The sequence below is a fragment of the Leptodactylus fuscus genome, chromosome 3 (genome assembly GCF_031893055.1).
Source record: "Leptodactylus fuscus isolate aLepFus1 chromosome 3, aLepFus1.hap2, whole genome shotgun sequence".
Lineage (NCBI taxonomy): Eukaryota > Metazoa > Chordata > Amphibia > Anura > Leptodactylidae > Leptodactylus > Leptodactylus fuscus.
This window is the reverse complement of record NC_134267.1, coordinates 131,909,379-131,922,379: the sequence shown is the minus strand read 5'-3', so window position 1 is coordinate 131,922,379 and position 13,001 is coordinate 131,909,379. Positions and strand designations below refer to the sequence as shown.

At 37.1% G+C, this 13,001-nt stretch overlaps 1 protein-coding gene across 1 annotated transcript in view; it reads right to left on the bottom strand.

The window, feature by feature from the left end:
- Nucleotides 1-13,001, bottom strand: part of LMBRD1 (LMBR1 domain containing 1) — a 120,870-nt gene that overhangs the window by 43,165 nt on the left and 64,704 nt on the right. Inside the window, exons 8-12 of the mRNA XM_075268354.1 lie at nt 9,829-9,954; nt 7,692-7,844; nt 6,852-6,916; nt 1,862-1,964; nt 776-880 (exon numbers count right to left, since the gene is read on the bottom strand). Coding sequence (XP_075124455.1) covers nt 776-880; nt 1,862-1,964; nt 6,852-6,916; nt 7,692-7,844; nt 9,829-9,954 — 552 coding nt within the window. The remainder of the gene's footprint in view (nt 1-775; nt 881-1,861; nt 1,965-6,851; nt 6,917-7,691; nt 7,845-9,828; nt 9,955-13,001) is intronic.

Below are 13,001 nucleotides of genomic sequence, written 5' to 3'. Positions count from 1 at the left end.
GAAATGCAAGTATGTGCTTAGCTAAAAATGATTTTTCCCAATGATAGAGCCCCTGTAAAATCATAAAGAAAATAGTTCAATACTTAACTGTTTTCTGATTGCGTAGTACATCTGTATTTATGTATAAGACTGGTGTCCAGCGGATACATACATTTTGGAGGAATCTCAAACTATACACCTTCTGGTGGGATGTCATAAAAAGAATAAACTATATTTATTTTTAAACTTAGATCATTATGGTTTGTATATTTGGGTAAAGTAAAATTTGGATGGATACAGAAAATGAAAAGAATTATTAGTGGAACTTTTTTTTTTTTTCTTTTTTTTTTTTGCTGGGAAACTAATATTGTAGAAATGAATTTTACCAGAACCACCATGAGTGAAATAATGGGAAATTTCTGTAACTCTTTATGCAGAGAAATAGAACATTTCCATAGAAGATGGAGTATGTGTACGTATACTCAACCAAATAACCTTACAGCTAATTTTAGGACAAGCTATTTACCTGACCATGTTAGTTTAATGTGGGGTCTTCCTGATCCCTAATGCTATTAAGGCTGGCAGGCACATTACTGATAGCTATTAGAATTAGCAGGAAGACATCTGATCTTGCACCCTGATGATTATGTGGGCACTAGCATTTTACCCTGGGCACTTTTATCCTGCATCAAAATTTAAAATCTTATTGCCAAAAAGGTACAGGTTACTGTAGTATGAAACACGTGAACAGTTTGATAAACACTTCCACAAATCGAAAATCACATAAATTACCTACCCGTATCCAGAAAAACCATATACCCATATTTCTGATACCGGCCATTGAAGTAAAGAAAAAATACATTATAATAACTGTAATCAGGATATAATCGAGAGGGAAAACCTAAAATAAAAAAAATGAGATATACATTTATTCAATTAAATCTAATAAATGTGATAGTGTTAAAAAAAAGTGAAACAGTTGAGGCTAAAGACCCACGTAGTGGGCTGTGGCGAAAAAGTGTCAAGTAAAAAACGGTGGTGGAAACGCATTGCGGTTTTTCCTGCAGCGTTTTACACAGAAAGTACACAAAAGTTTCCTCTGAAAACTTTATACCTATTGAGAAAAGGCTGGCATTTTCATAGGTATAATTGACATGCTGCGATGTACAAAACCGCAACAGTTTTGTATTTTTCTGCAATGTGTGAATGGCATTTGCAAGAAACCCAACCCCTTTATAGTGATTGCAAAAGGGTTTTTTGCCGTGGTACTTACGCCACGAAGGGCCCAGCCTAACACTTCAGTAAATATCCACCTTTGACTCTATTTTGTTTAAGGTCCATAAGAAGGATCAAGTTCTTATAGATCAAGCTCTAGTTACTGACCAATATTTGCACTGTTTCAAGTTCAATTTTAAGACATGCTTGCACTGAAATTACTATTTGCAGAGCTGCAAGTTTAGAGGTTAGTGGGCGTTACCTGTAAAAAATACATTCTTTCCCCTTCCTTTCTCTATCATCTATCCTGTGTGACAAGGCTGTGCAAGCTGTATGTTCTAGAAGAAAATGTAACTCAGATCTCCTTAGGGATATGCAAAATCCTGTTTGTAATTTATATTGAATATTACCTAAGAGAAGGTTTACAATAAGTAGGAGTGTAATTGATGACTGCAGCACTACATTATACATAGGGTTTATGTGCAGTTGGACCCATGGAAATGTATTAAGCTAGCGCACATAAATATGCAAAAGGAGCTGTATACAGAATGCCAGGATGCCATTTGTAAATTTACTTCACTATTAACCTAAGGTGCTCCATATTTTCAGGATTCATGGATTTTATGGTAAGCAAAACCACAACATGTTTTGAGGATAAGATACTAACCCTTTGCAGAACTGGAAGAAGAATATTCAATGGGTTTGTAATGTTTGTCCCCAAAATAACAAATCCAGTATCGATACCAGCAGAATGAAGAGCCTTGTCAAGACTAAACAAAGATACATAAAGTTGAAACTGACACATTCATAGAATATAGTAAATGAGAGAAAATTATTTACCATGGTAACAGTAAAAGCAATTAGTTTTCTAAACCCAAGTGCTTTACCTGTATGAATGTTACCTTACTTTAATAATATAAAGATTTCTAAATGCACCTGTAATTTTAATATTCTCTTGAAGGTTTACTAAAATGAGTTCCACAAAATTAGTGTGGAATTGCCGTTTTTTGTTTTATTCACTTCACCCATAAAATGCAAACATAAATATGGACACAAAACTGTTTGTATAACTTATTAAACATGTAAAGATGAAAGAAAAAATGATACTGCCCATAAGTTTAACATTAGTCACTTAAGACATCTGCAATTAAAAGTCTGCAATTAAAAAAAAAAAAAAAAAACATTTTTAGGAAGGTTTTTACAAATTTAATGTGACTATTTGGGGGAGGGGTTAAAACTTCCAGACTTATGTATACAAATTATACACTTTCCATTTCTAACCGTTATTTTAACAGTCTATGGTTATGAATTCAAAGTGTTGCGTTTGGACCGGTCAGTGTCTGTTTTAATGTCTGTTCTGATCCAATGATGGATCCGATCAATGGATATTACAGTGGTAGTGTGAAACCAGCCTTAAAGGGGGGTTCTAGCCTATATATGAGCTGCTCTCTGTAGGATTGTTATTATTAGATGAAGGGGATTCCAACACTCTCATGCACAGCTGATCTCCAGAAGCAATCCAGTCTGTCCAATACACAGTACAAGAAGATGACTACTTTTAGTCAAAAAAGCCATACAGCCTTCATCATACCCATAGAAGTGAATTTAGTGGTAGCCACTAGAGATGAGCAAATAGTATTCGAAAATCTAGTTTCGAATACCTTGCTCCATAGAAATGAATGGAAGCGGCCGGCGCTTAACCCCTTGGTGTTCGGCCACTTCCATTCATTCCTATGGGAGCGAGGTATTCAAAACTAGAGTTTTGAATACCATTCGCTCATCTCTAGTAGCCACGTATGCAGAGCGGTTGCATAGGTTAACACAGTGGATAGTCAGGATTGAAGTTTCTTGGACCAAGCAGAATAAAAGACATGATAGATATGTGGTCATTTAAAAACTTGTCTTATCACTAACCATGATATATATCTATATATATCATCAATACGGATTAATACAATATTTGGTTACTAGTTCCAAAGTCAGCTTCAATTGAAACAGTCCTCTGCTAGACCTCACGTGCCCTGCACTATTAGGAGTCGATTATTGTATTTGAGATTAGGTTCACTAAAAAAAACTATGGTGGGCTAGTGCAACTCTGCAGACACCAATTCTCTGTCCCATAGATCAGGAATGAGTGTTATTTGTGGCCCTTTAAGTAGAAATCAATCAGGAGCAAAAGTAGTTTATTGCAAATGTAACAAATCCAGCTTTAGGACAAAGCTACTTAGATAGATTTTAATCAATCAATTTAGTAATTGGTGAATCAACTCTCATAAGTGTTCCATAAAGTACCTGAAAGGCTTATTGTATATGAAGAGTCTGTGTGATTGGAGAAGGTTTACTTTCAAAATTTTAATACGCTTTAGCAACTTTTTGGTAGCTGCAGGAAATGTTCAGGTTAAAGACGCATAATCATGGCACATTAAGTCTGGATGATATTTCCTGCCTGCCAAATGAGACTATAAAGAGCTTTTCCACGTACAATTTATACTCATTATGATGGATAGGCCATACTAACCCTTTCCCTCCCAGAGGTATTTGAAATGCCTCAGGCCCCCTCAAGTGTGGCTTTCGCTACCATTCTGATTCTCTTCAGTGGATGTTTAGCGATTAAGAATACGAGCAGAAAGTTCAAACTTCCAACATCATTACTCTGAACATATTTAAAGCTTATCGGGCTTGAAGTTAAAGCACCATGTAAAATTAATTTATTCTTGGCCTAGGTGCTGTAATATTTTGTGATGGAAAGTGATAAAAGTAGTAGACTCTCAATTATCATGGTCATAGCATTTAGCAAGTGTGTGTATGTATATATATATATATATATATATATATATATATATATATATATATATATATATATATATATATACACACATATATATATAATAATAATATACTAATTATACTAAAATAAAAATTTTTTAAGTGTCATCACTTAAGTAACTCATTTTAACATGCCGTGCATATATGCAGCCTTGATTCAGAAGAAGAGACATGATAAAGATATTAAAAGAAGCTACATTTCCAGATTTAATAGAAATAAATCCTCTTCTGCTAGCAGCACATTAAAACATTAAAGTGCCCTGCAAAGGCTCATTGCTGGGTAACAGCGTTCTCTCTCGAAAAACAAAGCCAGTATCTGAACATTGTCAGGATGGGTTTGTAATATCTAGTTGTACATAAGATTTTTACATCCACTGGAAAACTGAATTGTTGGATGTAGTGAGGAGCTAAAACATAAAATCTGGTAGAAAATGCCAAAACTGAATTTATGTAAAACTGAAAACAATTTCAATGTTTTTTTTTTTTCAGGCTATTGTTGGGCTAACCCGTATCAGATTTTTAGGTGTCTGACTACTGGCACTTCCACTGATCAGATGATTGAAGAGTGCTTGCCACTATGCAATCCCCTGCATCCCCTCTAACACTTACCAGGCAAGGCTCTATACATTTAGTGGCTGGCACTCCTCATATGACCCTTGATATATTTCTACATTGTAACTAAACAATGAATTTTCCTACTGAATGACAGCAAGCAGAGATTTTAGAAACCATGATATGTTAAGACAGTAATATAGCATATAGGGAAATTGTATAACTATTTATTCGAAGAATAACATTTATTTACTGAAAATAGAGAAGCTTTTCAATAATTCATGAACCACACAGTTATAAAATACATTATATAGAATACAGAAGGCTGAGGAGGGGGAGTTTTTGTAAAACTAAAACATCTCTCAATAAAAATACAATAGTAGAATAATCAGCCAAAAAATGTTATTTTGATTAAAAAACAAAAACAACAGGTTATGCCCTTTTTATTCAAAACATGGCTTCCCTTATGAGCAGAACAGTATGTTTATAGCAGTATAGTATAATTCACTGACTGCCTAATGTTGCAGGGAACGTTCAGAAACTCTGCTTTACACCATGATAAGATTTCCTCTTCTCAGTGAGGCAGACAGAACTGATCCATATAGTGTTTTGAGACTGGTTATTGGGCAGCTACGGGGAACACACTTGGGATATTTACTAAAACTAGTGAGCCTTTCAGGATGCTGCCTTCATTTTAGACAAATGAGAGCTGAAATGTGATGGCTTCCTATAGACAACTTTTTTTGTAAATTATATTTATGTTTATACTATCAATAAATAACAGAGAAAGAACACAAGGAGCGACAAAATAAAGTAGTGTGCCTCTGTTATACAAATAAGGAAACATGATGGTACTGAGTTTGGGATGGGAAACCAACAAAAAACGTTTGGCATCAATGCCAGGATTGCTAAAGATGGGTAAAGCACCTTGAGTACAGACAACAGTAGCCATGAACAGAAACCACATAGCCATATAGGCAGTTAAAGGCTGTGATGAAGAAGTTTGAGTTCAGAGAACCTATTTATGGCATTAGAACATTTAATCTTCTGTTGTTTTATTCATACTGAGAGAAAAATGTCTGTATACCAACAATGGAAATACATAAATTTATGTTAGAACTTACTGACCTGTCCAGAACAAGGCCAGCAGCAAAGTTTCCCCTCATAGACCATTACTGTAAATAAACTCTACTTCCAGACACCATACTGTAGGGCACTCTATTACAATAGAGAGACACTATGGGTCCATGCACAGGAGACTAGAAAGACACTATGGGTCCCTGCACAGGAGTCTAGAGAGACACTATGGGTCCCTGCACAGAAGACTAGAGAGACACTATGAGTCCCTGCACAGGAGACTAGAAAGACACTATGGGTCCCTGCACAGGAGACTAGAGAGACACTATGGGTCCCTGCACAGAAGAGAGAGACACTATGGGTCCCTGCACAGGGACACTTATGATCCGTAAAATACAGTTCCTTATATTGGCCATAACTGCCAGTTTGAAATGTGACTGGAGACCTGGTCCCACAGAATCCTCACTATCATCTATGATGCTGTGAGACAATAGGCCCACAGTGAGGCAGTGACTCTCAGTATCATAACTATAATAGTCCAGGTCTTAAGACACAATGCAATCTGGGAAATAGAGCTGGACTACAGACAGAAACAGCCTGTGTGCCATGACTCTAAAGGTAGCTGCTGTGTCCATTAAACAACTATTTCTCCGAACTTCCTCACACATGCACACTTGATTCAATTGTGTGTGTATCATTGAGGCAGCAATAGTATGCCGCTGAAACTTCTGGCGACAGCTTACCTCCCTTGAGTTCATGTGGACCAAAACTGGAAATTCAACATAACAGACCGACAGGAAAGGTTATCAATATTTGATCAGTGGGGACCGACATCCTCACCAGCTAGATGATATGGGAGATAGAAACACACGACCCTGCTCCATTCATTTCAGCGGGATGACCAGAAATAGTAGAAAGTTTTACTTCAGCTATCTCTAATGGTCCCACTGGAATGAGTGGAACAGGGCAATGCATTTCAAATGAACACACATTTCTGGCACCCCAGTTCTAGGGTTTGGCGGGGATTGGAGCCCTGCCAGTCAGCAACTTACACCTTATCCTGTGTATAGGGGGTAAACCTGTGGATATCCCTTCAGGTAAACTTATTGTAGCACTTTCATACACTTAGGCTAAAAAAAAAAAAAACAGTCTATAATGTAAAGATGGATATATAACCTCATAATGAAAACTATTGTACTTACTTAGAAAGAAAAAGTGATACTATAATCAAAAGGGCCACAAGGATAAGCACTAGACCCCAAATAATCTGTAAGAAAGCACAAATGGAAAAATACTTTATTATTTTATGATTTAGATTTGTCAAAGCTGACTAACGGATGAGATAATAAACATCTAAACTGAAATGTGACAGTAGCCCTGTGACAACACTGCCTGCGATGGGTAGACAATGTGGAAAATATGCTTTATTCTTCACCTAAATACATTCTCAAAAAGGGTACCATGAATTAAATTTGAGAAGCTTTCACCGTCACGTACAAAACAATTCATTTTATCTGTCAGTATATACCCATCCAATACAGCTGGCGTGCACAGGTAGAAGGCCTAAGGGTATACTCCTGAAAGTCTAAAAAAGCCTGCCTTTGTTGCCCATTGCATCCAATCACAGAGCAGCTTATAAAATTAAAAAAAAAAAAAAAAAAAAAAATTTAAATAATTTAAAAAATTAAAAATGAAAAAATTAAAGCTGCATGGTTACTGGTTGCTATTGGCAAAAAATTCCTTCAGTTTGTTTCAATGGAGGAGGTTGAATAATGTGCTTGGTCACACGCCTCGCAACCTACAGCCATCTTATAGTCTGACTTAAGTACTGATGGGACTGAAGGTTCGCTGAATCAAAGGATATAGCTTAATGAATCTCAAAACTGACGCAGAACTTCAGTAACAGGTATGTTAGTAATTCTCAAATAGTCATCTATAACTTCAATAATCCTAGCTATCAAGCAGCACTAAAGTTTGGGACAATGGTTGCAGACCCATAAAACACGTGGTAAGACTATGTATTACATTTTTTAACGTTTTACCTTAAATGGTCGCATGATGCTAGAACATCTCGTCCAGCCACTAACTTCACGAGATTCAAGATGTCTTTCTTTCCTCTGCAGAGTTCGAATTTTTTCTTGAAGTTTGTAAAGTTTTTTTCTGTCATTACTTGACAGTGGTCTTCCATCTCTGCACTAAGATGTATATGAAAAAAAAAAAAAAAAACATACTATGGTCTTTTTGTGGAAAACATCACAAGTTTACTAAATATGAGACAGAACAACATTTATTTAAAATCAACCATCATTAAGCCTTTTAAGGACATGTCAATTTTCCGTATTTACGTTTAGTTTGTTTCTCTCCACATTCCACAATGTCATAAGTTTTTTTTTAATGTTTTGAAATTGAAAATGATGTGGAACTGTAAAAAAAAAAAAAAAAAAAGCATTTTCTTACAGGCTTTGCTTTTACGGCATTCACCCCGTTGTAAAAATGAAATGTTACCTATATTCTAAGGGTCAGTGTGATCATGGCAATACCAAATTCACATGGATTTTTTCTTATATTTTAACACCTTTACAAAAATTCTAAACTTTGAAAAATCAAAAAGTTTCTGTTAGTTGCCATATTGTGACACCCCCCAAAATGTTTATGCTTCCACATATGGTGTTGTTTAAGGGTTCTTTTTCAGCAGGGCAAGTCCTAATGTTTATTAATATTATTTATTACATTTTTATGTCGTGAAGCAATTCGAGCAGATTATTTTTTTCTGGGTCTGGAATTCCCTGTATGGGATAAATATTTTTATAGCTTTATAGTACACATCTATTCAGAAGTGGGGACGCCAATTTTTTTTTAAAGATTCAATCTAGAGAACTAAGGATGATTTAAACTTATTTAATTAATTTATTAAAATTAAACTTGTATTGTTAGATTCCTTAGGGGATTTAAACCTTAGTCTCGCCATCACAGCTCTATGGCACGTGTGTCAGAGGGGGCACTCAGAGCCCTCTCTGTTGGCATGCGCGCAGTCGCCCTGATCGCTCACTAACAGAGAATCTAGTAGAGGATCCCCTGTTAGTGAGCAATCCCTTCTTTCAGTTGCATGTGTAAATGCACATACAGCTGAAAACTGCCAGTTTAGGCCACATACAGTAGAGTGTGACCTCGGCCCCGACTCAGGCACGATGATGTAAGTCAGAAGGATGACCTGCTCTTCGTGGGACTGCAGGTAAGAAGCATATAATGCTGTGTGGGCGCCCACTGTGGAACATATACTACTGTGTGGGGCCCACTGTGGAGTGCATTGTACTGTGGTGGGGGCCACTGTGTAGCATATAATACTGTGTGGAAGCTATCCTGGAACATATATAACTGTGTGGGGGCCACTGTGGAGCAAATTATACTGTGTGGGGGCCCCTTCACCATTTATATCACAGTATTTGTTTTATAGCAGACATAGTATTAGTACAGCACTTATACTGCTGATAGAGTATGGGTGCAAAGATACCACAGGACACATTCAGAAGTCTTAAGGGGTTCCTGTCTCTGAGCTGTTTTAACAACATAAGGCGAACCCACACAATATTAGATTAGATGCTGATAGATTTAAATATATATATATATATATATATATATATATATATATATATATATATATATCACACACGCACACTTTTTTTTTTTTTCTTATGAAGTCAGGGTCTACTTGTGAACAAAAGTGTGAATATTGTTCTGAGACCCCTGGCATCTGAAGGGTTGGACAAAGCAAGAACAATGGCCTACTAAAAAAAACAAACAGTAGAGAGGGAAGGGCTTTTGTATAGCAGAAAAATTAAGATAAATGTACATTGATAATTCAGGAATATAAGAATACAGTAAAAACAATAGTCTTAAAATTGTTAATGTTGCTGCCACTAATTTTGTTCATGATACCGATGTAATAATTCTATGGAGTACTTTACAGGGGGTGGGGGGGGGGTGGATCAAAAAAAAAACAAAAAACAAACAAACAGCACTACCATGAAAACAAGAGGCGTTATGCAAGAAATGTACTGTATTAATAATTTATACCACTTAATCCTTTATGACTAAATACCAGTCAACATCAATTGCCATAATACAAATTGCCTCAATTGTCAATCGTTTATGGAAAACAACAAAACATGAGCCTCTTACTTTTGACCTAAGTCTTTCAATTTCCAGGTTCACCTCTTCAATATCTTCAGTGTTCTCCAAACGCTCATAATGCACATTTCTTGTACCTTTAATCAAGTTTAAAGGCAATGCAGACATCCCATAAGCCTAGAACAAAAGGTGACAGGAAAAGATCATGTTCATTTAACAAGTTCACTTCATTTTATCTATTTCAGACTCAATGACACAATCTTAAGGCTACAGAGTCTTTGGTTAAATATATCGGATATACAATACAACACAAAAAAACTAACAAACCTGAAGCAGAAAGTATACTTTGCTCATAGCAAATTTTGGTTTGGTAATGGCCACCTGTGGCTGGAACCATGTTTAAACATTGTTTTGTTTTTTTACATTTTAACACGTTATCCCCTATCCAGCTGAGCAGTAGTCAGGGAAGAACACTGTTCTATTCCTTTCCATGGGAGTACCAGAAATATCCAAGTGCTGTACTTCGGATATCACCAGCACTCTAACTGATGTGAGATGATCGGTTCACAGACCATCCCGACAACCAGTCCATTCTGAAGGGGGGGGGGGGGGGGACAACTACCCAGTTTTCCAGATCAAGATGTTAGGGTGGCAATTAATTGTAATAATTGTCGTCGGCTTCATGTCCTATGTAGCTGGTCTCCCCATCTCCCCCTCCCCAGGGCTGGCGCTATGCTTTCTAGACACTGGGTCTTTCCCCACAGGTATGCATGTGGTGCTGGGTCAGATAATTCTAGCGGCCAGATCCATGATAGTGAGGCAGTGGAAGTTTATACCCTGTATGACAATAAATGAGCTGATCCATCATGTGGACTTGGCTTTCACCCTGGAGCGTATGTTGGCCACCAAAAACCATACCTTCTCCAGTTTCTTCTCCACATGAGCCCCTCTGGTCCACTTTTATGGAAGATAAGGGAAATCCCCGGGCCAAGAATCCCCTCTCCACCCCTAGTACAATTCCATAACGGGTCACACGCACCGGATCATTGTTGCTAATATTATTGTTGGCACTCCAATTGTTATGGCCGTTTGCACTTCTATTTGTATACTGACCTCCTTATCATTGCCATTCCCATTTGAATTGCACCATTCTGCTCTGAACATGCGGTTTCTTTTCTATATTTTTTTGCTCTTAGATACTTATTGACTTTATTTTTTTATTTTATTATTATTTTTTTTATTTTTTTATTTTTTATTATGACAAATTTGTTTTTACTTTTAACAATGTTTGTTTTCCTCCCTGCCCCATTCTTCCTCCGCCTTCCCTGTCCCTCTCTTCCCTCCCCCCCCCACCTTGCCCCAGGCCCTGTTCGGAACTTTATTGGCTGCCACTCGAGAACTGATAGGACTACTGTTCATGCTTTTGTAACCATTGTGTATGCTCCTGAGTGTCTATATTAGATAAGAGGTTGTTTGGATTATTGTACTTGACGTATAGTACTGTACTGCCCGATTCGACCACATGTTTTTGTCTTTCCTCCCTTTGGCCTGCTGTTGTTTTGCTTTTCTTGTATTGAAAAAAATTTTCTTCAATAAAAATCACATTTTAAAATAAAATTGTAATAATTGTCAACTGACAGTGCTGTCCTGTAATCCTTCTTTCACCTCCTTCAGTAAGTCACATGATCACAGTGTGACCTCTTTTTTTCAAGCATGGATTTTTGTGTACATAGGTGGTATCTCTTTGCTGTCTTCAGATAATATAGAGAACTACGATGTGGACAAATATTCATCAAAGTACTGTTCCCCTGTTTTTGTGCTGTATGCCTTCTGTGAAAATGCCTCCCTGCGCCGCCTCTGTGTACTAGTACATACACTTACCATTATATGCATAATAAAATAAGACAACAAGAAAAGAAGCACTATCCACCTGCAAGTGATGCCACAGAGTTTCCAAGAATGTCAAGTTTTGGAACATCAGGTAAACTCCTACTAAAATACCATTTTTGACCAATTCTAATTATATGCGTTTCATGGACCACATAAATGTCTTTGCTGCCCAAACCCACCAACCACACACACATCCATCTAAATATTGGCTAAGGGGCCTCTCTTTGTTGATCTACTTAAAATTGCAGAGAATATATTATTCAATTTTACTGTTCAGAAATCTATTAAAATCTCATGCCATGAAACTCGTAGAGGTTGTGACAACCTTTTTAATATAAAATCATTCTTAGTCCTCTTTAGTGGGAAAAAATACAATTGTGTAATCATATTCCAGAAGACAGAAATCAGGTCAAGCATGGGGAAGAATGAAACTACTTACATATTTGTTATTCTGTATACGTGGAGAAGGTAGCTACCATAAAACTACTTTATATTAGTAATGAACAAGTACTGCATTCCTACGAACATAGCAAAGTAAATATGTCTGATGTGGCCCAGTAGTCTGCACTACAGGATTTTCAGGTATACACACGGATGGCCTGGAATATGTGGGACATCCAACTATCAATCACTCTAATGATGATGATCTGCAGTGTCTTTAAAAAAAAAAAAAAAAAAAAAACCACTGATGGGGCAACAGTGTTACTCTATTCAGATAACCAATGTGCAAAATGCTGTGTAAACAGGACATTTTTCACAGCCGCTTTGCATCTATGGGGCACCAGTTTTAACAGATTCCCTCAAATATTTTAATCTATTGAGAGATCTGTGAAAATGGTCAAAATTAGAACATTACTTTCTTTTGACGAAACGTCAAAGTCACTCATGTGAATAGCTCCATTCAACTGACGTTAAAGGCGTTTTCACTAGAGATGAGCGAGTACTGTTCGGATCAGCCAATCCAAACAGCATGCTCCATAGAAATGAATGGATGCACCTGGTACTTCCGCTTTGACGGCGGCCGGCCGCTTAACCCCCCGCGTGCCGGCTACGTCCATTCATTTCTATGCGAGCGTGCTGTTCGGATCGGCTGATCCGAACAGTACTCGCTCATCTCTAGTTTTCACATCTTAGTTTCAGCAGTTTGCCTGCAGTCTCTTCTTCTCACTTCCTGTATTTCTTTCCTTCCCCCAGCTCGCTGAATGGGCCTAAGCAGGATCACAATACTTATACAGATCAGATAATATGCTTGTTGAGAATGGACTTGGTGTTATCTATGTGTTTACAGAGAGAGATAAGAGACATGGCTTTATCAGCATACTGCAATTAGCTGA